This window comes from Triturus cristatus, chromosome 7 (genome assembly GCF_964204655.1).
Source record: "Triturus cristatus chromosome 7, aTriCri1.1, whole genome shotgun sequence".
NCBI lineage: Eukaryota > Metazoa > Chordata > Amphibia > Caudata > Salamandridae > Triturus > Triturus cristatus.
In genome coordinates, this window is record NC_140590.1 from 820,137,903 (window position 1) to 820,165,446 (window position 27,544).

General features: G+C 42.9%; 1 protein-coding gene across 1 annotated transcript in view; it reads right to left on the minus strand.

Moving 5' to 3' along the window:
- Positions 1–1,654: 1,654 nt before the first annotated feature.
- SLC6A7 (solute carrier family 6 member 7) overlaps positions 1,655–27,544 on the minus strand; it is a 324,078-nt gene continuing 298,188 nt past the window's right edge. Inside the window, exon 14 of the mRNA XM_085617728.1 lies at positions 1,655–6,148. Within this exon, the coding sequence (XP_085473854.1) occupies positions 5,939–6,148 (210 nt within the window). The 3' untranslated portion in view covers positions 1,655–5,938. The remainder of the gene's footprint in view (positions 6,149–27,544) is intronic.

A 27,544-nucleotide genomic window follows, 5' to 3' on the forward strand; every position in this document is an offset into this window, starting at 1 on the left:
TGCACAAAAACAATGGTGCCAACAATGCACACACCCTTGCACCATGGTGCAAGGGTGCCTGCGTTTGCGCTAGGCATCAATTTGTGCGCAGGCACAGGCAGAAAAGACAGGAATGCACTAAATTTCATTAATATGGCGCATTCCTGCCCTTTCAATTTGGCGTAGGGCAGCGCAGCAAAAAGACTTGCGGCGCTGCCTTACGCCAAAACTTTGTAAATGAGGCTCTCAGTGGAAACGCAGCTAATGCGGCTAAATCATGCCTTAGATCTAAAATTAATGTCTGCTGTTAGTGGCTTTGATGAGGTGGAAATACTATAATAACAGAGGTTGTTGATGTTAGAGAATTATTCCTTGTGGTGTTTTCAAGTGTGGTTTTTCCTATTTTTTCAACTCTACTGCTTAGTACTATTTCACAGACCCAACTAATTGCTGACATGCGCTAATACCTATTGTATTGCAACATTTGTATGGTGCATCCTACCCCTGTTTGGGGAGCTGAATCGCTTGCGTACATAGATAGAATGCTATACTGTATAGGATGTGTGGTTGGAAGTGAGCTGTTTTTGTTTTGATCCTATGTGAGAAGTATTTACATGCCATGCTTGATGACCACCGAGGTGAGGTTATCATGTTATGGGATGCAGCGCTTAGCAGTGTGATGGATGCAGAGTGTGGGAGTGAGGCACGCAATTTATGGTTTTCAGTCAACTGGAGCAGCTCTGCAGGTCCCTTTACAGTATTTTTTATGTTCATTGCCCGCTTAGCTGGTTACTTTACTGGGTTGTCCTTCCTAAGATATTTTGTTTAAAACATATTGCCCAGAGCAAACAGGGAGAAACGGTGGAGAAATCTGCTGCAATAGAATATGTTAATATCATCCTGTATTTGATTGTCAATATGAGACAACAAGAAGTGGTCAAGGCATTGAACTTGTTGAGATCTGTAGTGGTGGACTAAATTAATTTCCTTCATTGACAAGTGACATGTGGCATATATCTTCAGTAATTCCCTGCCTGTTCAGTTGATGATGGGTGGTTTATTGCTGTGAACTATTACACTCCTGGTGTAAGAGTGTCAAGCGGTGTAAGGAAATTAATATGCAGTCTGTATGAATTACAACTGGCAGACTGCTGAGTGTTTTGGTATTAGTATTAGCATGAGGTGTGGGCCTTTTGTAGAAACACAATAACAGGAATTAAGGAACACATGCATATTACTTAGGGTAAGCTGATCTCAGAGAGAGGAGGCATGTAGAGGGTGGAGAATAAATAGAGGGTCATATGAAAGAAAAGGAGAGGTAATATTTGGAAGTTTTAAATCAAGGTCAAGTTTCATGGGTTTAGAGATGAGGCTTTTCTGAGATTGCATGCAGTCTGATGATGTTAAACTGTTGAAAGACATAACATTATTTGCATATGAGGCTGTGCTACATTAGAGAAACACTAGAATCAGGCGAACAGTCTGTCCCCCGAAAAATAAGAACAGCTGATCAGCTCAGTGGCTTGAAGCGTAAAGTAATGGCTTGACCCAAACATAGGGAAATATGGAGCGCTTTAGGCTTTGCTCAATGCAGCAGAAACTTCATGCTCATAGTAAAGTCAGAGAGTATACAGGGTACAACTACAAGTACTCAAGTAAAGTCAGCAGCCCCACAAAGAAATTATACCCCAAGTGGAGAGCTTGGGGCGCTTTATTTGCGGTAACACACAGACACAGAAGACATCTCTGTTATTGCAGTAACATTGCTAGATTTCTGCTAGAACAATGGACCCTCCTCACCAATATACATCCCAACCAGTGAAGTTTGTTGTTAATGCTATTGCAATGGTATAATAAGGGAATTAGGAGACTTCCCCACAGCTTCCACCTCTTACAGGTTGTAGTCTGGGTAAAATCATTGACATCTCACAAGAGTTTGACATGCTACTGACTCTTTCCCAGCCATACAGGCCTGTCGGGAAATCTCCTGATTTCATTGTCAATCAACCCATCTCTGGGTGTGACCCAGGATCAGTCCAATTAATGGTTCTATTTGACAAAGTCAGTGATACCACTTTTGTTTATATGGTACAATGCAATCTGCGGTTTATCTATGTGCTTATTTATCGTATTAGGAAGAGTCCCCTCAAGTATGAAAATGTGGAATAAGGCCTTAATGTGCTTTCTGATTAGTCAACGCATTTTCAAAATTTCACAAGCCTACCAGCTGGCTTTTAGTCCTTCATGCTACTGGCACAAAGTGGTGTAAGAGCAGGGGAGTGACATTGTGCATCACAGGTAATTCATTTTCCTCTTCTGTCGGCCATTGTATATTCCATTAATTTCATCATATATTTCTGGGTCTTTCTTTCTTGCTCATTGGTGGCAAATTCTTTTTACCATTATCAGAGATGCTAGCATCATCTGACATCCTCTTCCTGGATTTAATCTCTTTGAGATCCCATCCAATTGGGGTCCCCTCACTCTCTGGAGCCAATACATTTTCTCACTCTTGGAGCTCCTCCATCTCTCTTTCTAAACTCATTGCATGACATCTCAATTCCTTCAGCAATCTCAGGCCCTTTCCGTCTTTTCAGTCACATGAGGTTCTCGCCCTCTTTCTAACCAGCAGAAGGTATCTCAATATTTCCAGGAATCACAGAGTTCGGTCTTTCTGGAATCCTGTTTAACATCAGCAAACTTTTTCAAAAGGACTAGATGTTTTGCAACCAATTTCATCTCTTCCCTGCAATGACAACCTGTCATAGCCAGGATGTGTTAGAGGATGTTGGCTTTTCCATTCCATAAACATGAAAAAGCAGACCATCAAACACAACAGATCACATCTCTCCAGAAGTGAGTTCAGTGGCAACCAACAATATCTGAAACAGTGCTTAATTTGACCCCTTGCATTCTGGTGCCCAGCTCCTGCACTTAAATCTCAACACCGGCACTAATGACAGTCCACCACATGGTGGCGCAGTCTGTCTGATTTTGAGATGAGCACAACAGCAGTGTTTAATAACTGAATATATATTACAAATGAATAATTTCTGCAGCCACGCCATTCATACAGCTTTGGGTGGCCGGAAATTGTCACACTTCTAGTAATTCATGTGATGGTAAGTAGTTGATTTGTTACTGTCATTGGCAGTGCTGGCAAAGGCAATGGGTAGTGCAAGCTGCAGTGGGCTCATGAGAAGGGCCCAGGCACTTACTTTATTTTTTTTACAAATTAAGCACCAAGGGGGCACATGCATCAAGATAAGGAATTGTGATTCCTTAGTAACGATTTTTAAGGAATCGCTATTTCGGAGTTGCAATTTCCTATTTATGTGGGAATCCCAAAAAATATAGCAATTCCTACACACTGCCTAATAGCGAATCGCAAATTGTGATTCGCTATTAGGGAATGCATTCCCATTCATTCCTATGGACCTAGAGGCTCATATGAATGAATGTGAAAAACATTTGCAATATGCGATTACCAAATAGGTAATCGCAAATTGCGAATGCAATTTCAAGGGTGCTAGGGGGCCTAAGGACCCCTCTGCTGCACCCCCAAAACAGGTAAGTGTGCACATGTGGCCCCCACACATGCCCTAAGGGCATGTGTGGGCGCCACATGGCACTTTGAAAAATGTAATTTTGTGCATGTTTCTAAAGATTTGCAAGTTACCATCAACTTTAAGTTGATGGTGATTTGTGAATCCTTAATGCAAAGTCGCATTTTTCAATTGCTTCATGCATTGCAGTTAGGGAATCACAAATTGCGATTCCCTACATGCATTTGCAAAGTAGGTAATTGCAAAAATTGCGATTACCTATTTTGCGTGTGCATTTTGGTTTGATGCATCGGAAATGCCTTTTTACTAGTCGCAAATGGGCCGATTGTGCGAATCGGCCCGTTTGTGGCCCGTTAAAAGCTTGATGCATGTGCCCCTAAAACTCTTCTTCAATACACTAGCCTTCATGGCACACGATGCAACCTGTGGATCAAAGAATTGGGAGAAGAAACTACCTAACTTAAAAGTCTAGTCCAGTTCCTCCACCGCTCAGCAGTAAGCAGCACCTTTTATTCTTGTTAAAGAAAAAAACTTTATCCTAACTTATTTTGCCTTTTTCATTGATTTGGCAGCTTACATTCGGACGGGTTAGAGGCTGTATCAGAGTATTAGGAGCTTTGAATGTCCCCCAGAATAATGCAATGCATTCAAAGAGGAAATCCAAGAAAAATGACATTGCAACGGATTTCAGTGCGATTTGGAATAATTCAAGAAACATCTCCCGGCACTGTCAAAAGTGGCTCATGAAAATAAACATTTCCAACAAGTCTCAGTATCTCAAAACCAAACAACTGAAATTTTGTAAGGAAAAGAATTACACTAATCTTGGGTCAACAGGGAAAACTGCTATGCCCAAATACCAAATCCTTATTAATTTTAAATACACTTTTAATGGCAATTGACAGCACAATTTAGATGTCATGGTTTAAAGTCCATATTAAAATGGGTCTGTAAATGACATCAGTTCATAGAAGCGAATCCCCTTTTATTCAGAGGAAGGTGATCAGTCTGTTCTATTTTCACACTCTTAATGCACTTCTCTCGCACAATAACATTTAAACTGATATTATGGTGACTGTCTAATTTGCTGTTCCGATACTCCAGTTTGTAGATTATAAAAATCACCTCTCAGAACCAAAGGTTACTTGAGGGTCAGCCATACCCTGTCGTGGTGTAGGAGTCGAGGGAAAGAACTCCCAGGTCATTTTTCAAGGTTAGTAGAAATCCTCTGCACAGATTATTTTTATTAAGTCTCCAAACCTACAAAATAAAGATCAAACCACCCTATTGTACAGGAATGGGAAACTCAATGTACAAAACTGACATCACCGTCTTTGTCCTAGAATAGACAGGCGAGTTTTCCTTTTCAGGGATTTGACTCAACAGAGGTGAATGAAAGCAGAAACAATAGCGCAATTGCCTGATAATGGCTTGACACAAGACAGCTTATGTGTGCCCTTCTTGTCAACACCAAATCTGTTTTATAGGGACTGACCTTTAACTTCACAGACTGACTGGCTTGGACATACATCTCATACTAACACGGTGACCCACCACATTGACCATGGATCTGTCATCCTACGCCCAATAGCAGCTCCCCCAGTAATGTTGTAAGTTACCATGTGAGGAATCAGGTCAAAGTTTGCAAATGAGAAGGTACCTGCAGGATATTCTAAATGTAAACACTGGCATCACCGTTTTGATACAGACACTTATTAGTCCATTGGCAGTACTATTTGTCCACAGTATCTAAGGGCATGTTTTGTGCTTTTTATTAAAGGCAATTTTTCTTAAGAATATTCATAGAAGTATATAATGAGTGGGTTCCTTGTGCTAACACAGATTTTAGTTTCACACTTGGCTGGTTGGCTTCAGATCCCCATCACACACACACATCCCTATGTTTTCTTTTGTGTTCTTATAATGTACAAGCAAACAGGACTCCAAATTGAAAAATATAGCCTTAGTTAGGAAATGAGAACTGGATCGAAACAGTTGTCTGTGAAGAAGGAAGTATCTTCTCAGAGGGTGCAGGGCTGGAGGCAGAAGCCAGATTGCCAGTTCATAGTGGGTGTGATGGAGTCCATGGAAACACCCGCTTAGACCTGCACAGTGGGTCTAAAAAGAGCCCGGGGTGTCTGACAACTTCTTGGATGGTCCATTTTGCAAGAGTAGACCAATAACAGCTAAAACAAAGTCACCAAATATAGGGACATAATGTCACAGACACTGGGACATAAATACAACATTTCTTTACAAGACTACCCCGCGCCATCTCAGCCCCGCCACATGAAAACTGTTTTTTTTCTATGGCAATACACCAGAACGTCTGGAACGGACACTATGTAAAGATGTAGTCTTTCTCCATTTCAGGCACAATGTCTCTTGCACCATTACATCATGGATTCCTCCTCCTCCTCGATCTCCTTGTCAATTGCAATGGCCCTGTTTTCATAGCTAGTGATTCCCCCATACTTTCTCATATGAACCATGAGGGGCTTAGGGGATTGGCTGCCGGCAAGGGTGTTCACGTAGAGGCCAGTCCTGTTCTCCTCCAGAGAAGGTCCCCAGTCCAGGGCAGGTCTACTTGCTTGTCGTATTCGCTGTTGAGATGAAAATTAGATTTTTCAGATTACTTTGTGTACTTGAAAAAACATCAGCATTTTAAACAGTGTACATTACTAAATATATGTCTTATGCAGCTATTTCTGTTGTTAAAAAGGACTAGATATAAAGAAAAAGTCAATTAAATGAGAGTCAATTATTTGGCTCCACCCAAAGCTCTCCTCCAGAAAACCTTACTTCTTCATTGACCTAAGGCAGTACAATAAGAGTTATACTTCAATGCATGTGTATGACCATCAATGGAGAACATGGAAGTTAAAATACACGTGTCATAGGCATAGGAAATTTGTACTGTGTGGGCAAGGATCTGTTGGTGTGGTTGGCTTGGCTCCCGTTTGCATGTGAGGGGTGCCAGCTATGTTCTGGACAGAGCACCAGGTATAGTTACCCTATTGCTTTCTGGCGAACCAGAAGTGATCATGGAATTGATAGGGATGAAAGACAGAAGTATTGGAGAACGACTCTTGTCCAGTACTGGTTCAGGCTCCATGAAGCAAATGCATCAGAGCGTGAGTCGTGGGTATATGGTGCTCCGAAGAACTTTCAAGGCTGATGAATGGGAAGTGTGTTTCACCGTTATTGGGGAAAAATACCTTACGGCACCTTGTTCTTAGATGTGCATCAATAACTTGCTGATATCCAGGAAACAAGCCCACAGCCTTTTTTGTGGACCTGTGATTTGCCGATAGGTTCAAACAGATAGGGCAAACTAATTGGCAGCTGAAAAAGTCAGACGATCATTCCAAAGATTCAGCCCAGAACCCGTCAAGTAGTCCTTCGAGAATGCATGGGACCAGGCTGGGGAGAAAGACAGGGGTGGGGCTGCAAAGCGTTTAGAATCTAGACTTGGGAAAGATAAGTACCAGGGCAGCTACTAGGGCCGAGAAGACATGCCTCTCATAAGGTGCCACTCTAGGTGCCCTGGAAAGACATACGGCCAACCTGGCACTTGACATTATCAAGGAACCCTCAGGCCCTCTCAGTGGTCATGGAGTCCCTGAATGGGTCGGCAGAGGACCCATATATTCAAACCATATTGGTAGGAACACTCACTAGTCCCTTCCCAATGTATTGATTGATGGAATGTGCATAACTTCTTACAGGGCTCCGGCACTAATCCCACAATAGTTAGCATGGATTACATTGTTGGTGACAAGATTTTGAGAGTCAAGTATGGGTGCTGCAGGAGACTCTTCTATAAGAAGAAACCACTCCGTAAGATCCTGCAGATCTCCTCACTTTACAAGTCAATGATTAGATTCAGATATGTGAGTACATGTTAAAGATGATTTTTAATGGACTGTCAAAACTGTGTTGCGATGTCATTGAGTTGGGCATGGTGAATGAAGTTTTTGGAGTGCCAACATACTACCAAGCATTTGAGAGGGTACATCCACGAAAAAGTCACAAATTCTGGACAAACAACAGATGTGCCCTCTCACTGCTGAATGCACATGAAAGGCCTTAGAAATATAACATCCATCAGGTGGAAGCCGTTACGCAGTTCCAGGGATAGCTGTGTCTGAACTGAATGGCAAGTATGAAGGCCTAGACATAGCAGATATTTTACATCCCCAACAACAGCATCCCCCACTGGTAAGTCTGCGCTCACAAGTCCAACAAGTCCAGGCACAACCTGAAGCAGATGTAGCTGTGCCCTACAGGCTATTTGGCCAGAATATTTCTGTAAACGTAGATACCCACCCACAAGTGGCAGGTGCATCTACATAATCATAAATGATTGACGTGACACTTGCTCATAGTCCCTTTTGCAGGGTACTTTGAAGTCAAGAAGACCAAATAAATGTCCTGCCACTTTTCTTGTGGTCCAGAATGTTCATGAATGTGATGATGTTACGCTGGTAAATTTTGTGATCCAGCCGCTCTACCGCTAGGATGATTGTTTCCAGTCCAGATAGGACCTGGCCTGGCAGTTCGGGCTGGACTGTTCCCATTGGGCACAGGGTCAAGACTGATTTGCATATGGTTGGGTTCAAACTGGAATGGCATGATGAGCAAAAAACAATGGATTTAGGCCCAGATCTCTGTACTGGGGTGAATGTATGACATTGTTCTGCATTCTTTCCATCAATTGTTGTTTTTGTATGAAACAAGATGGTCAGGAGGCATTGATAATTACTTCACTTATGTAACACACTCAACTATTCTTTTTACTAGGGACCAACAATGTGCTAATCAACACTCAATGGTAATTGTTTTAAATCCATCACAAGGATGAAAGGCAGAGCGAAGCTGTGGGAATTTGAACCAGTGACTTTTAGGTCACACAGAAATCTTTATGATGGATGCATTGTCGGTTGCACTATGTTTACTGGACTCCTGATTGTGACCATGGAATCTATAAAGTGGATACCTGAACTAGTTCCTACACTGTGTCGAAACAAACAGTGATGATTATCTTTTGATTGACATTAGATGGATCCAGTAATGAACCATGAAAGGTGCTCCATGTGGATAGACACAAGTCCTACCACCAGCAGGTGGAATTCACACTGCTCCTTGATGGCACGAGGAGATTACGCCTCCGTCTCCCCAACATGCTAAGCTAGATGGCTTAGTACAAGGAGTGCAACTCTCCATATCCCGTATGGGAGAACAAAATCTCCCACAGGGTAGATCTTTGTTTGCTTTGTGGCACATCCAATGTATAGCTCCTAGAGACAGTCTGCCAGAGGACACAGGCGCAAGAGGATCACACCTCAAGCAAAACATGGAGACATCCAGCCCTCAGATATGATCTTTCCTAAAAATGCGATAGTCTGGCTGGTCAGCAAAAAAGAGGTAACAAAACATGAGACATTTGCAGTGAAAATTGACAAACTTGGCAAAATACAGAGATTTTAACTATGTGTCAGGCAAGAAATTCAAAGCAACATACAACCCAGATATAAAGCACATCTCTGTATGTCAGGCAAGCCAGTCACCTTCAAGACACTGCCCGATGAAGAGGGATCTATCATAGAAGCTAAGAAGCGACCTGATAAAGAGTGTTATGCAGCCCTCCCTGGTGCTGAGTTTTTGGGGTTTGCCAACTGCAGGAGACTGGCTAAGTGTGAAATATTTATTTTCAAGTTATATTAGGTCTAGCACTAGTCACTGCACTTAAAATGAGACTAAACATTCCTGAACATGAAAGTTGACTGAGAACTGTTTGTCCTAGATTTGGAAATGGATAAGGAAGAGTTGGAACCATATACAAAAACCTTAAAATGTCTCAGGCCCTAAAGGGAAGCTTTTTCAACCTTGGTTGTACCATGTTTACTCTACCTTGACCACATTAATCTTTGAGAACCTCTATTCAAACCTATTGAGAACACCAAAAATTAAATGCCGTCCTTAGAAAAAGTAAAATCTTGGTCTTGGGTTAGATGTAAACTGAACAATAAACCCAATAGCTGTCCACTGAGCAGCAATTCTTTTTAATTAAGATGGTCATTTAAAGTTTTGCTAGCCATCTACCACACAGCTGGTGCAAGGGAGTTACTACCTTCACACCGTATCCATGGCCAGTCCACTAAATCTAATGTTTCCCATGAAAGAGCTTTTGTGTACACGGCAATAGCCGATCTTTCGGAAAAAAAGAAAAAACATGGCAAGCCTGCCATGCTGACATGATGGATCAGTCCCCACTTTTATTATTTTGAGGACAGATACTCACAGCTGGGTCTTTATTTGGAAATATTATAAGTGATGTCCTCCATGTGCTGGGAGGAATTTCCTAGTGTGTGGGGGACACTGATTGACTTTTTCTGCCAAGGACCCTCAGAGTTGACTTGGAGGACCTGGACAGAAAAGACAGTTGCAGGAGTGGTGTCGAAGAAGTGGTCGCTCTGACAGCATTGCCATCAGCCTTGAGTCTGCTGAAAATGATGACCCGAGAGCAGAGTTGGTGGTGTTTTACTGCATTAGAAAAAACTGGACTTATCTGTGCTCTATCTGAAACTAGGAACCGAGAGTAGGGTGCATAGGTCAACTAACAATTCTTTTTGGAAATCCTATTTCTGCTTGTCTTTAAATGATTATTCTACACACAAAGGATCATCGGGGATCAAAGAAGGCCAGGGGGTACTAATCCCTACAAATTACTCAATAACACACAGAGTACGTCCGGCTGTATGTGAAAGAAAAGAAGAGAAAACTAGAAGTCGTGTAATGTCAGAAGAGCTGTGAGGGAAGAAAGAGAAAGGAGGACAATTTCCCTTCAGGGCGAGAACCCTCACTCACCGTTAGGTGACATGCTTCATCATATGGGTTTCCTCCTCACACCGAGGTGTGGGCTACAACTCCCCAAGGGGAGGAGCTGAGGTGTTTTCTCAAGATGAGACGAGGCACTAAAAGTTTTCTTCACTAACTAATTTGGCAGCTGAAACAAAGTTGGGTGCCCTGACTTCATTTACTTTAAAGCCGCTGTAACTAAAGCATGACACTGCATGATAAGACGAGGTACAGATAAGTTTCCTCACTACTTAATTTGACAGCTGTATACACAAAAGCAATCTCTACTGCTATGTGAAAGATACTGTTGTGTGCAAGATACGGTTCAATTAATGTCTTAAGACCTGACACAAGATGTGGATTTCCTGTTGTGATGCAATAGATACATGGTCCATTTAATTTATTCTAGATGTTATACATGAGTATAGAATGTATATAGATACAAGTGTACATGAAATAGACACTCTTGATCTGTTGTTTATAGTTGGGCACAATGTGGCGTACCTAGAGCTTGGAGAGTTGGTTTGATACATTGCTTTTTAGGCAAGCGAAACCAATACTAATTATGTCAAGCTTCTTTTTGGTAATGTCAGAATATGAAGTCATGATTGTTTTTTATTTGGCTTTCAGAAGAGACAAACCCCTTTGACGTGACTTGGGTCGTTGAACACCTGACCACCCTGTTCCTGTGGTGGCCAGTATATTTAAAAAATGTTTTTGCACTTATGCAGAGTGACTACTTAACAAAGGTCCTGATGAATGCCACTGGATCTCTTTAGGGGACCAATTCATGGCAGAAACATGTTGACCTACATTTAGGCATATATTGTTTTAATCCCTAGTCCTCTCATTTTTAACCATGTCCTTGAGGCCACCCAATAAAGATTTAGTAGACCACTAGAGACATTTTTAAATCACTACTCTTTTTTGCACTCTGCCCCTCATTCACCTCTTTCCAAATGGTCAACTTGAGAAAACACCTCAGCACCTCCCCTCGGGGAGTTGTAGCCCACACCTTGATGTGGGGAGGGAACCCATATGATGAAGCATGTCACCTAACGGTGAGTGAGGGTTCTCGTCCTGAAGGGAAATTCTCCTCCTTTCTCTTTCTTCCCTCACAGCTCTTCTGACATTACACGACTTCTAGTTTTCTTTTCTCTTCCTTTCTTTCACTTACAGCCGAACGTACATGGGGCTATATTATCAAGGAACGGCGATAACATTATCGCCGCTTTAGCGGCAGGAAACTTCCGCTAAAGCGGCGATAATGGGCTTGATAATATGCCCTTGAGAATTTCCATAGAAGCCCAGGTTCACACCAGAACCTGGGCTTCTATGGGAATTCACAAGGGCATATTATCAAGCCCATTATCGCCGCTTTAGCTGCAGTTTCCTGCCACTAAAGCGGCGATAATGTTATCGCTGTTCCTTGATAATATGGCCCTCTGTGTGATATTCTGCCTTTAAATGATGCCTTATGTTTTCTTGCAGGCCAGAAATCTATCTAGAATGAGTAGCAAAGATGCTATGCACTTGGCCAATTTAATTTGAAAGGATTGCAATATTGAATATTGAGCCCAGAATATTGTGATAAAAAAATATCGAAAAAAGACTATCAAGGAAAAAATATTGTAAGTTAAGTGCATACAGGAATGCATAGATTTACTACAGGGTTCTTGAATTCTTTAAACCTGCATCCAAGGGCCCTAGAGGCAGACCGTTGGGTGGTTTGGCTATCTGGGTTCGCCAATGCGAAGGTGTTATGGCAGTGGAAATTCCATTTGATAACCCCGATTTATTGGCTATCAGGCTTACCTCTACAAAGGGACTCAATATTCTTATTATTAACATCTATGCTAGAGGTCTCCCAGGAAGTTCTTCGGGCGATGGCCTTTCCTCCTGAACTACTCAGGCTTTTGATTAGACTTCACGAACATACATATGCACAGGTTCGCTGGGGTAAACCAGGTGAGGTGACACCAAGATTTGAGGTATCTAAGGGGGTAAGACAGGGATGTGTACTGGCCCCTACCCTCTTCTCCCTGTTTATCAATGGGGTCACCAATTATTATTCAAACTTTCCAACCGATGCCCCTTCCCTGGCTGGTATGAAGGTCCCACTCCTCATGTTCGCGGACGACACCCTTTTAATTTCCAAAACGCGCCAGGGGCTACAGTCAGCATTGTCCCGGTTTGAATTGTTTTGTCGTGAACACGAGCTTGAGGTAAATGTGGGGAAGACCAAATTTATGGTTCTTCGAGGATCTAGACCAGTTAAGGCAAGGGTCGTCATGGAAGGTGCAACATTGGAACAGACCTCAACTTTTACATAATTGGGTGTCACCTTCTCTGATAATTTATGTTGGAAGCCCCAGATTGATATTTTTGCCCTTAAACATACTCAATTAGGTGGAGCCTTGCTTAAGGAACATAGCCACTCACTTACTAAACCTTTGGCCCCTCTGATCAAAATCTATGGCTCCAAGATTTTACCTGCGGTTTCGTATGGTGCTGAACTATGGGGGTTTGGTAAAATAGATCCCCTGAGGGTGGCTCAACATAAATTTTTAAGGTCAGCGGTAGGGTTACCACAATCTTCTCCATATATACCCCTTTTATATGACCTAGGTTGCCACCCTGTGGAGGATCTGTTGCGTTATAGGCCTTTGGCATTTTGGCGACGCATATGGTCTACACCAGAACTGTCCTCTTACGCCAAGGCACTATCGGAAGTAAAACATCTTAATGGTTCCCTTAAAATTAGTTGGATGTCAGAAATTAAATATATTCTGACCGACATGGGGATGTGTGATCTGTGGTTTAACCCCGAGTCGGTAGTGTTTCCCCCGAAAAAGATCTTCAGGGATTCTTATTGGCAGTGGGTCAAAACTAAGCGCTTTGCCTTTTCAACTGCAGGTCCTCTGACTATAACATTCCTGACCACTAAGGATGAACCTTATTTAGAGCCATACTGGGATATAATCACCAAACCATTGGATCGTAAACTCTATCACCAGTTTAGACTTGGCACCCTTCCACTGCGTTGTTTTACCAAAAACTGGTTAACCCCGGGTAATGATAAATGTCCCCATTGTGAGGACATGATAGAAACTGTTGATCATTTTCTTTATGTTTGCCCGGAGTATATCCGCCCGCGACGGTTGTGGCTTCGCCCTGTTTGTCGCAAACTGGGAGTCAGATCTGCATCCGTTGCCAGTAGGATGCTGAAGTCTGATTCTACTAGTTTTGTGATTATAGGTGGTGCTAAATATATTAGCTGGGCGTGGCTTCTACGTAATCGGTCAATTTCACTTAAATACTGATCTAGTAATCATTTAGCCCGTGTTGATGCAGATGTAATTAATTCAAGTCATCTAAATAATGTACATTTAATACTTTCTTAATATTGATGTTTTTAGCAAATTATCTATATTTATTGGTTTTAAGAAGATTAGTCTAAATTATATTTTGTGTTTTAAATTATGTATGTTGATTATTAGAATGTCTTTTATGATGAAATAATCGCAATAAAGACTTTTTTGACTTGACTTGCATAGATTTACTATTCATAAGATCCTAACTACTCCACCTCTAGGCACCTTAAAGACATAAATAAATATATATATATCAGGGCCGGCCTTAGGGTGGTGCGAATGGTGCGGGCGCATTGGGCGCTGACCTGGGAAAGGGGTGCTGACTTCAGGGGGCGGGAGGGGGGCGCTGTGTTTAGCAAAAACTTACGATTTAAAAACTCCTGTGGCAGAGTTCCTTGTCCGTCCAGTTTTCAGGCAGCAATACAAATTTCAAGATAACTCTTGGAGTTAATCTTCTCTGCTAGTGAGAGGGATCAGAGTTTGTCTAGTGGCAGTTTTTGACTCACCGTAAGGTAGTGGGTTCATATGCCTGCTGTAAAGAACAAGTACCGTGCAGATTACAAATCCTTATTTCATGTGGATAGCTGAGTGGCTTACTACTTTTGACACAGAGATCCTTTTGTTAACACAGTTCATAAGATACAACCCTAATATAAATCAGTGACTGTTAAGAACTGTCATCAAAGAGCTACATGCAAACTGCATAAAATAGGTTAGGACGTTATGTGTTTTTTTCCCTAGTCTTTTATTATCTATTCATAACGTTGCTAAAAGGGTTCATTTTGGGTAGATGTACATTCGTATTAGTAGAGCCAGCCTTTACCAGTGCTTTAAAACAAATGAAATGTACATAAGAGAGGGCTATAGAGCGATGAGGGGCACTTTTATCCGGTGGTATTGAAGGAATCCGAGGAGGAGGTGGTAGGGGGTCAAACATTATTGTTGCACTGGGTGCCACATGCGCTATAGCTGGCCCTGGTGCAGGTCAGGTCAGCTGAATGCTGTGAAGTGCACAAGACCTCAAAGTTATGTCTGCTTGACAGACAAGAAGGCCATGGACGTCACTTTAATATCACACGTTCCATTAGGACTCTTTTACAGTCTGCCCACAGTCTGCTGCTGCACTTTACAAAGGTGGATGGGTGTTTCATGTTTTGACACTTCCACCTGTGGATATATGCCTACCTGACAACCCTCAAATGGCAATCTGCAACCTCACAAGCAAAAAGGGAGAAGAGAACAGCCTTTTAAATGGAAGAAGCATTAAAGAGTTATTTTTAAAAAGAATTAAAACTGGTAAAGCGGTAAAGCCAATGAGCAGTAGGTCTCATGCATCCACTCCTGGGCCTCAGTGAGAGGCCGACAACCCTGTTAACCGACTGCCTCTCTGCTGTACTCCCAAATCATGATAGGCGGACCCAGAAGGGCAAGACTGAAGCTGTAGCACTACATGGAAAGGAAGCGAAGAAATCCTTTCAATGTGTTTTATGCATGGGAATAACAAAGGACATTACGTCAGCCACCCTGATGGACTACCACTTGTCATAGCCAGAGATCACCACAGGCCCAGTGGCATTTGCTGTGCCTTCAGATGAACCATCATCATGACAGTTCTTCTTGTTAGACTGCAGCAGCATTTGCACACACAACCGGTACTATGCCATGTTTTTGGTGGAATATCCTGTCCGCCAAACTCTACGTTGGGTCTTAGGTTGACAAGTGCACTTCATTTTAATGCCGAACTGTAAAATGCAAAGCGGGCCAATACTTCTGGTTACTGTCAGACCTTTATAGGTCCTGTACTTACTCTTTAAGCACCAAAAGCTGCTTTTATTCACTAACTCTTAGATTTCAGAAAAACTATTTTGATGCAAGCGCCATGAAAAGGACAGTCACCGTTCACAACCCCCACTCCTCCTATTGTGCTACGGAAAGCGTTGTTATCTGCCCGGGTTAGGCTCAAGTAGCGACGCTGCTCATTTCTAACAATGTCCTCTTTTTCACAATACCATTACTGCTATGACCTTTTGCACATATTCACATGTGTGACAACTGGATTAGTTTCTCTGAAACTCCTGTTTACACATCTGGCTTCGCATAACATTATCACGATGAAGTAAAAGGCCTTTACTCACAAATGTACAAATGTCGTTCTATCTTCATATCCATAACTTTGCCATCTATATATGCATCATAAGGATGCTTTTTATTATAAATAATCAGCATCTCACAGGATTAGTAGAGGAAGTACTTTAGCTGACACCGACGGTTTCTGCATGCTGAGAAATCACCACGCAGCGGACTGGCATCTCGGGGAGGGGTATCCAGTTCATGACCAAGACGGGTTCCTATATTCTCTCCCGCCAGGTAATGGGGTTGGATCGTCCCTTGGGGGATATTTGGCTTTCCATCTACATATACTCTAGGTACACACACAGAGTAGGGTTCGCATAGTAGAAGTACGCCTGATTACTACCTTTTTTATATGCCTGCATATATACACTGTTTTAGAACCATGGTAGGACTGTATCTTCTGTTCACTCTTTTGGTGCTTGTAATCAATTTCATCTGCTTCTGCCTCCCGATTATCACAGCCCATATATTTTATACAAAAATAACGTTGGTTCAATAAAAATATTGAAAACGTCACACTGTGTATTTTCTATATATTTATCTGAGAACAAAATCGCTCGACTGACTGAGCGAGAGGTTCTGATCTGTTACTATGATCCCTGAGGGGTCAGGGTTGTCATGTTCAATGGTTGCCAGAAATCATTCGCTCCCTGGTAGGGTTATGGTGGCACTGTGAGCTAGCTGGTCTCTAGGCTAACGTATCTTGCAGGGGTGCTTGGAATCAGTTTAGGCACCTCACCCAAAGTGTATGTTGTCCAACAAATGCTCAGATCCTACGGATTAGTGGGAACTACACAACAGCGGGATAGATGCTGTAATTATACATGTTTTATGTCCTGGAAATAAACACAGTGCTTCATTATTCTCCATTGTGTTGGTCAACCTGCGCCGCATGGGCCCCAAGGAACAATGCCCTTTGGATCGCCTGGGAGAGGAGGTGCAGTCCAATGGCTGTCCTATGCACAGCGCATTGTGAGTGTCAAAATAGGGTCCCAATACAACAATATTTGTGTGAGATTCTGGAGGGTTTCAACATTGAATGCTGCTTTCTGTCCACTTACCCTCCCAGAAGACCTCGGTCACTTGTCTTCAGTTCTCACTTGCTTCAGCTATGCCAGCATTCAGACCCACAGTACTAACTGCGATTGTCACAATACCACAAATTGTATTCCCAATGCCAGGTCACTTGGCAAGGGAAGACCTTCTGGGGGACTCTTGACCTGGATTGGGGTGTATGCAGGATGTAAGTTGCTGGGGTCAGAAATTGTTGCAGAGGACATTCTTTGTCTATCTATTAAACTATCTAATGGATGTTTAGTCAACATCTACAACATTTATTTAAGACCTTCCACCAAGCATCAGGAATCCCCCACCATAGAAGTGTTAATCTCACATAACTGGCCTTCACCCGATGTGCAAGAAATAGTGGGGGGCAATTTTAATTTTCAGTTTGAACCCCTGGATTTGGTTAATTTTTACTCCCTCCTGGAAGAGGACAGAACTTGTTTAATTCCTGCACTTATCATTCCCCCTATTAAAAAGTGGTCCCCCGTGGTGATACAACTAAGTGCCCTAGCCTTTAATTGCATGATTCGAGCATGCAACAGAAGGACCAAATCTAACAGAAAAGACAGCAACACCTTTAATAGAATTGGTGGCACCAGCCTCATTGACTGTATCCTCTTAGATGTCAAACTCTGGCCATGTTTAGAGGACATGGTGGTGGCGCAGAGGCATGATAGTGATCATAATGCCCTTGAGGTGGAGCTGGAACTTCCACCACTACAAACCCAGCTGTCTCAGTCACAACCACTTGACAAGAGGCGTAAACTAACAAATAATAAACGAAGAATCCAGTGGTCAGTTGTCACTAGGTCTGAGTGCGCCCTGAGATCAATATATAACAAGGTTTCCAAGCTCTGGAGATTTTTAGCACTATGAAGCCTGGTTTAAAGGTGGACTTTTTCAGTGAAGCCAAAAGCCATTGGCCGAGGAGTAGCGTACCATCCAGGTTCAACAAAGAATGTACGACGGCCAAGAGCGCTTTCATCATTGCAATTAAGTCCTGTGGCAGGGAAGACATCCAGGAAAAGAGAGTTGTGTACAAAACCACCATTGTAAGGACAAAGTGGGAATGGGATAGTCAAAACTGGGGACTCCTCTTAGCAAGAGCAAGGGTTAACAATCCAACCTTATTTTGGAACTTAATTGCCATAAGAAACAGGGAAGCAAGATTCAAAATTGCTAATAATGTAGTGGGAGAGGCATGTGGGAGAGACATGGGTAGCCTATTTTACCAATCTATACGAAGCTAAACCTGTTGAGGTCCCAGTTCCTGAACATTCAGTCATCCCTCTGCATCCAGGGAATGGGAGGGTTAAAGATGACTTTCCTCTGATAGAGTGCATATAGGTAGAAGAGGCCATCAGAATGAAAGTGACTGGCATTGACAAGCTCCCCGAAGACTTGTTTATATCAGAAAAACATATTCGGGGACCCTATTTTACTGTGGTTTTTAATGCTATTCTAAATGGGGCCATTATTTCCAAAACGTGGGCGGGGGCAGAGATTTTCCCATATAGAAGAAAGGTTGCCCTATGTATCCTGCCAACTATAGGCCAATTACCCTTCTATACACCACAGAAAAACTTTTTAGTAGGGTCATATTAGGCAGGCTTCAGCAGTGGTTTGAGGTGAGCAACTCACTTTGCCCCCTTCAAGCGGGCTTTCAAGCCAATACTTCCTCTATTGACCAGGTCTTTAGACGGCAGTTGATTTACTGGAATATCGTAAGCTTGGAGAAAGAGTGGTCTATGCAGTCTTTGTTGATCTTAGATCTGCGTTTGACCTGGTCCCTAGAACTCGGCTGTGGAATTGCCTTGGTGAACTTGGTATCCCATTTTACCTGTATAATATAATAGAGAGGATGCAACAGAATAGCTATGCGCAAATCAGATGTGGCAAGCTTGGCGAAGTTACAGAGCACATTCCGGTTTTGTGTGGCATTAGACAGGGTTGTGTTCTGGCACCTACCCTTTTTACTTTGTTTTTAAATAATCTAGTGGGTTTTGTAAATAGATGTGACAATGATGCCCCACGTCTAGCAGGCATGAGGGTACCGGCCCTCATGTTTGCTGATGATACACTTTTATTATCAAAGACACCCATGGGGCTCCAGAAATTTCTTGATTGTTTTAGCAGATTCTGTTAGATGAGGGGGCTGGAAATTAATATAATTAAAACCAAATTTATGGTTTTTAATCCCTGTCCCTCCACATTGTCTAATCCCACTTTGGATGGTGTTCCCCTACAGCAGGTAAACCAATTTGACTATCTGGGGATCACACTGGATGAGAATCTAGACTGGCCATCGCAAGTTGCTAAAAGAAGATTGATACTGGAGCAGCACAGTGGGGGGATGCTGAACCTAGATGAGAGGTCCCATTGTAAGTTTGTTTCGCTTTTTATTCAACTATACACGCACCAGGCCCTTGCTGGAGCCTTTAACGAGGCTGAGATGTGGGGTCACATAAACCAAAAATCTTTGATAATGGCTGTAAATAGATTTATAAGGCAGCTTTTGTGTCTACCAGTCAGCACTCCTCTATGACCTTTGAGGCTTGACTTGGGACTCAGGCCGATTACTGACAAAACAGAACTCCGCCCGCTTATTTACTGGAGACGCATCTGGGATACCCGTGAACTCTTGTTATACCAAAATGGGTTGGAGGAAATTCTTAGCCATCGTAATGCAATTAAACTCCTCTGGATCAAATGTGTTAAAGACTCTTTTAAGGAGATTGGCTTGTCCAAACTTTGGCACGATCCATTGAGCTGCTGCCCAACAATCACTGAGAATGAGCTGAAAACTCAAATTAAAAATTACAAATGCAATAATCTTTTAATGCATTCACAAGGCACTTTATCTACCTCATTGCTAATGTTTAAGGATAACTTCCTCTTGGAAAATGTTTGTGACGACATAGAGCCGAATTTAGCTAAAAAACGTTATGTGCAATTGAGGCATGGAAATTTCCCCCGCAACAGCTTTAAGTCAAAATGGTCAGGGATACTGAACACTATAGACCAGGAGTGCCAATTGTGTGGCTATAAGAGGGAGGATCCACCCCATCTGTTATTATTTTTTCCAGCCTACAAAGGACCGCGTGTAAAATGGTTGATAACCATTTGCAGGGAATTAGGCACTTTAAGGAATGAGGAAACTTTTGGAATCCTTCAAGCCGACACGACCCCACATTTGGTATTTGCACTGTCCAGGTTCTTGTCCCATGCATGGTTGATAAGAAACAGGGGAAATGCTGCTTCAAATTAAATTGGCACTTTTATAGTATTGTACAACTCCAGAATGTATTATTTATACTAATATGTATTCCTGTCTTGGATCTATGATGTTATGTACTTGCTGGGCCCATGCATGAATTCTAATTGTATTCTTGGGACTTGGTCTTTTTTTAAATCCTTTTTAACTCATTGATGCTGCTTTTACCTTTCTGTGGCTTTTGCATTTATATCTTTAATGTGTATCTCTTTTATGGCATATTGCCGAAATAAAGGTTATTGGATTGGATTGGTATTCCCATTGCTGGTGAAGTAGCGCTCATCAAACATTGGCTTGCTAAGTTCATTGTTATGCCTCTGATTTGAGCCATCTTAAAGGTGTTTGTGAAAGGCAGAATGGATCTTATGCAAGATGAATGATAGTGAATTCAAATGAATGCACAGGCAGGCCCTAAAGCCATATAAAACGGATGCTAGAGTTACAAGTGCTATTTTTTAACAAATACCCCTTCTTTTAGACCATTCGGCCACCTTTGACAACATGGAACATACCAACATATGTATTACCTACTGGCAGTTGCCAGTAGGTAGTTATAGTTAGGATGTAGTTTCCACAAGAAGAGCGTTATTTTCAATTTGGCTATAACTTTGCTGTTGTTTGACGAATCCTCATCAAATTTCAAAACTAGTATGACACTCATTTCAGCTGCTGTCTTGAAAGTTTCATGGTGATCTTTTGAAATGAGGGGGTCTCAAAATATGTTTTCCCCATGTCAATTCCCATTGAGATTTTAGACATGACTACAGTCCGAACTGCTGAACGGAATTACACAAAATTTGGCAGAATGGTAGCTGTCGGTCCAGAAAGTGACCTTTTTTGTGAATTGGTGTGAATCTGTTCAGTAGTTTTTGAAATATTAATGCTTTTTTGAAAGAAATAAGGCGTGACCTGTGCTGGAGCTGAACTTTTTTTAAAAAGAGAAGCGGGGGCTCTTTCGCTTCTCTATTATTCAACACCCGGTAGGTCAGGTCCTTGGGGCATGCAGGATAATAGAAAAGAAAGTGGGGGGTCTTATGGAGCCCCTTGTGCCCTGTAGACCGCCACATCCCTGGAACTTTTGCTAAATAAATCGGGGGGGCATCATGGACCCCCTGTTCCCTGGGCACCACCACTTCCCTGGGGCTAGTTTCCTTCTTATGAGGGGCCTCAAAGACCCCCCTCATGGGCCCTGTGACCACCACCTCCCCCAGGCCGTATGCATTTTTTATATAGGAGGAGAGCCATGCGGCCCCCCTCCTCGGTCGTTCTCGGCCCCAGGGACCGCCGCCTTCCAGCGGCAGGCCCTAGAGAGAGAAAGGAGGGGGCCATGTGCCCCCCTCCTAGAGCCATAGATGGCCCTGGGGACCGCCACACCCCAGGGCAGGCTCCTGCTATGCCCCGGAGTGTCCACCCTGGGACATAGCTGTTTGCTGTGGCTGCCAAGCATCAGCAAATGACGTGCTTCCAGCAAGCAAGAGCTGTGAAAATGCTCTTACTTGCTGGAAGTGGAGCCTTCGTCTGTTTCTCAGCCCGCTTTCAAGCGAACAGGAAAACAGATGAATTACTTTCACGCACAGGTGGCTGCATTTTTCCAGTAGCTGCCTCTGTGTGAAACTAATGCCGGGACCCGCAGGAGGCAGGGAGTTGGCAGGGACTGCCGGGGCTTTCAGGCTCACCCTGCGGTCCCATTGGAGAGTGGGAGCCCTAGCTGCACCCACAGAAAGATTGCCAGGACCCGGGGATGGGGTACCTGGGGCCGAAATCAACCACAGAGGGGGGCCACGAAGCCCCCTCCCTATAAAAAGATTAAATGACAGACCTGTCCCCGGAGGATGGGGTCCCTGCGGTCACTCATACAACCAGTCACTCACCTGCACAGCCACTCACATAGCCATACACTCACTCATACTGCTACTCTCACACAGACATATTCACCTATACAGCCACTCACATACACACTCATACACCCATACAGCTTCTCAACACAGCCACTCACTCACCCATACAAGCACTCACACACTAACACACCCACACAACCACTTACATACCCATTCACACATCCATACATGCACTCCCATATCTGCTCACTCACTCATATAGTAATTCACACAGAAACTCACTCTCCAATACACCCACTCACACACCAACTCACATAAACAATACACACTCAATGAGCCACTCACTCACCCATACAGCCACTTACACACCATCACTCACTCATACAGTCATTCAGATACCACTCACTCACCCATACAGTCATTCACACAGCCACTCACTCACCCATACATCCACTGACATACCCACTCACTCACCAACATAGTTACTTACACACCCACTCACTCACCCACACAGCTACTCAGATACCAACTTATACACCCATACAGCCACTCACACACCCAGTCAAACACCCATACAGCCACTCACACACTCACTGACACACCCATACAAAAACACAGATACTTACTCACACCCACATACAACAACTGACACAACCACTCACACACCTACAGACGTAGTCAGAAATCCACTCACTCATCCATACAGTCACTCATACACCCAGTCGCACACTGATACAGTCAAACACCCACTAAGATTGCACATGTTAGAGATAGTTTCACTCATTAGTAGTACAACTAGTATATTAATCTAACTTTTGTAGTATATATGTTTAACACTCAAACTCTTAAAAACACTTACACTCACTTGATGATGTCATCAGTGAGGAGGTCATTTGAGATCTCATCAGTGATGTCACCGGCTATGTCATGAATGATTGAGTGATGTAATATGTGAGGTCATAAGCAGTGCAGGGCATACATATACTTAGCTCAGGTATCTATTACTGCTGAATTTATATGGTTTTGTATGAGTGAAATGGGAGCCTAACTAAAACGTCCCTGTAACCTTTGTTTTTTTCTGTGAATTGATATATATATATGGGTGTATCTATCTATTATCTACTGGCGGTCGCCAGTAGATAGTTATAGTTAGGACCGTGTTTCCATAGGAAATCCGCAACATTCTATTTGGAATAACTTTGGCGCCGGTTGACGAATCCTCGCGAAATTTTCAAAACTAATGGGGCGCTACGCTCCACTCCTACCCTGAAAGTCTCGGGGGGATTCGTGAAGCGGGGGCTGAGAAAAAAGGGGGGTCCCAAAACGCGTTTTCCCCATGCATTTTCCCATAGGACCTTTAGTCCGAGCTACAGCCCGAACGGCTGAACAGAATTACTTGAAATTGGGCAGAGAGATAGTCCTCAGGTCAGGGATGTGCCTTTTGCAGGTCTGGTGTAAATCTGTTCAGTAGGTCCTGAGAAAATAGCATTTAAATCAATATATATATCTGTAAGCGCGCTCCGTGCGCTTACGGTAAGCTTACCGTACGCGTACGGTGCCGTGCGCGAGCTCAATTCTGATTGGTGGTTACATGACTGTAAACATTCGAATCGGTCGAAATCAGAAAGTATCGGCCGCCATTTTCTGTCTCTCGCACTGAAAAACAAAGGTTGATAACATGAAAAGGGGGCAACGAAGAGAGTTGCAGACCCCCTAGCGTTCGTCAGGGGGTTCACGAAGGACCAAAAAGTATGAAAAATAAATTTAATAATTTTTAAAAAAAATCGCGGAGTGCGCGTACGGTAAGCTTACCGTACGCGTACGGTAAAAAACAAAAAAAAAAAAAAAAGAATTAACAATCACATTTAATATATAAATCTAAGGACCCCCAAGGGAGAAAAAAACAATTGATATTTTGTAAAAAATGGCGAGGCGTGCACGGTACGAAATGCGCAACGTGGGCGCTCGGTGCGCAAAGCGCACCGAGTGCCCACAGCGCGCGCACGGTGCGTGAAGCGCACAGTGCGCGCAAAAATTAAAAATAAATACATAACTTAGCATTTAAAAAACCGTACAAATTCACTGAAAAAACCATAGGTTTCACACACGTTATAGTTAGGAATTAGCATTTAAAAAACCTTGCAAATTCACTTAAAAAACCATAGGTTTCACACAAGTTATAGTTAGCTGTACATTTCACTCGTAAAAAACCAATGAAATTCCACGTTATAGTTAGATCAGGTAACTATAACTTGCGCGACCGCAATGCACAATGTGTCATTTCAGATGGCATCATTGATGTCATGAGTGATGTCACTGACCATGTCATAAGTGATGTAATATGTGACGTCATCAGCAGTTTATTGTGGGCGCGCAAGTTATAGTTACCTGATCTAACTATAACGTGGAATTTCATTGGTTTTTTACGAGTGAAATGTACAGCTAACTATAACTTGTGTGAAACCTATGGTTTTTTAAGTGAATTTGCAAGGTTTTTTAAATGCTAATTCCTAACTATAACGTGTGTGAAACCTATGGTTTTTTCAGTGAATAAATATATAGATATATATATATTATTTGGTTTTTCAATCAATATTTTGTCCTCAATATTGTGTGCCATCGATTTTCTGAAAGACGATATTCAGAGTGTGCACCATTCAAAACTGGAGCTCTCAAAATGCCTCTTTCAATCGGTGTCCTTGTTGCTTCGACGAAGTCAACACTATAGCCCAATATTTATATATTTTTCCACTTGTATATGAGAGACAGTGGCTGATCTGTGACATGGAAAATATGGGTTGCTGAAACTTTCATGAGGCCCTCTTTGTTTACAAACTGTCAATATTCTCTGTAATGCTTCTAGGTATATTTATATTTCATGTAGCAACATGGAAAGACCGTAGAAGACACAGAATGGGTTTAATTATAGCGGGGGCAAGGGGATGCAGGGATTTTCTTCTTTTGCTGAGGGATGTTTGAGTGACCACCAGCAGTGATTAACATAAAGGCTCAAAGTTTGTCCTTTGCCTGGTGAAGGGGGAACTCCATATTTCTGGAAATCTTTCTGTATGTGTGTAAACCATCAGAAATTGTGTGATATGTACAAATAAACTGCGTGTATAGAGGGCTATTTCCATTTTGTATTTTTCATATTTTGTATTTGTAAATGTATTTATAAAGTGCTTACGACCCCTGAGAAGGCACTGAAGCACTTTTTCAGTGAGTAGCTCACTACTCCGGAACCCAGAATCAGTGATTAGCAGGTTAGACTGGGGGGCCGGCAGGGCTGGCCGGGCAAGTTACAAATGGGCACTCTCACTTTATTGCCACCTTGTTGCCTGGTTGCCCCCGACGGCCATCGACTGGCTCCTTTCCTGCCTGTAGCCTGAAAGCTTCTTTTTACCTGGGCTTCACCTGCTCCCAAACATGTGGGTGGTTTACAAGGCTGGAGGTGTTCAGGTTGAACCATGGGACAGTTTGCTGGCCAGAGACAACTTCTGTCTGGTCCAGAAGGAGGCGATGATATGGGCGCACTGCATCCAGCTGGCCTGATATCGATGGGGAATGGAGATTGAGGGAGATGGTGTCTATCGGAGGCAGCCTGTGATCTTATTTTAGTCTACAGAGGACAGTGTTGTGTTGGATCTGACAGGTATAACATCCATGGTAGGAGCAGGATTTAACCCTGATATGGTCTTGAGGATTGGTAGGTGGAAATCTGATTGCTATAAGTGATATGTCCATCTTAATATGATATAGGTGCTAATGTCGCTCTCTGAACTGAGGTAATGACATGTATTTTATCTTCTATCAGTTTTTGCATTAGGGCACTGGCTACAGCCAGTGTGTGGATCATCGGTCTTTCCTTTGTACAACAGGCAAAGTCGACCCAGAGTCAGTTCCGTAGGTATGCAGAAAAAGTGGCTCTTCATTCCCACTTGGCTGATAGTCTTCGCTTAAATGGTTTATACACCTGCAAGTTGAGAGGGCTACAGCTGCCTCCACATTGGTGGCAATGATTTGATGGCCCTGGGTAGAAGGCACTATTTGAGAGCTTACTGGTTGAAATCTCTTGGTCGGCTAGAAGATGTCCAGGCTCAGTCATTGCAGGGTCCCTAATTATTACAAGGGTGGTTTGGAAACTGAGCCCAGTCTTCCAAAGGCCTCAACGAATCAGTCAGGGGTTGGAATTGCTGTATGAAACTGTTGCTTAACATCGCACGGTGGAAGACAATTTCCCATGGTTTTGCGGGGTGGGAGTAACGATCCCACAGGTGTGGGGTTCATCTGTCAGCCAAAGGGCACAAGTTGTTGGTAGACATCTTTGTGGCTTTCGCAATACAGCATTTCTCACAACACATGTCCTTAGGAATGCGCCAGGGGACCAAGGTATAACTAGAATGCCAATACACATCTTTCATTGGCTGCCAGGGGTGATCCCTCTATTGGGTTGGCTCTGGCCTGATTGTTGTTTTGGTGGACCAGCTTTCATGTTGACCCAAGCTCCCTCCGTCCTGAGGGAGCAGGTGGAGTTGCCTTGTACAGAACAACTTATTGAGGGATCCATGGGGTGTTTTACCTGGACTCAAGTCAATTGAATTTGCTGACGCCAAAAGGGACCTCAGTGGTGGACAACCATGACTCTGACATCTTTGAGAAATGTGGGAATTCTGTAGGAGATCATCATGTATTAGTAAGAAGCATAACAGACATCCCCCAGGTCCCACGGTGCGGGGGCCCCCCTGCCTCATAATCTTGAGGGGGCTCCTCAGCCTCAGCTTGTGTTTGCTTAGCTGGCCTACACTATCTATTTGATAGATTGCGTACTTTACACATTTGTGCAGACTGAAAAATTAAATTTAAGAACAATCATTTTAGACAAATTAACAAAAGGCCTCGTCAGTTAGTGAATGTGACTCCATGTCCAAAGAATGATCGATTTCTTCAAGGTGTTCACTTTACAAAATACCCTGATTTGAAAAAAAAAATTGCAGTGTTATACAGTACAAATGCGACCCAATGGTATTGGAGCCCTTTGCATGAACACCAGTTACATTACACAAATTCACAGTCATTAATTAAGCACCTGAAGATTAGTGATTTGCCCAGAATCACCGGATGTTCAGGGACATAATAAAAGCTTGTGCATCACCATACAGGCCACACCCCAGTCCTTCAGGGGCTCCCAAAGCCCTCAGAGGGGCCCCATTCCACCCAAGTCTAATGAATATTTGTGGCACAGGGGGGGTGTCATTTAACGTTACGTCACTGATATTAGTTGTGTCCAAATCAATTGTACACAATGCTGTACATATTGTATAATAATAGAAACATTTTTCTTTTTTTATGTTGTGTTTATGAAGTGTAATAAAGATGGACAGAGAATGGTTTATATCTTCTAATGCATGAATGACAGGGTAATTTTTGCGGGATCAGCTTTATGGTTTATCAAGG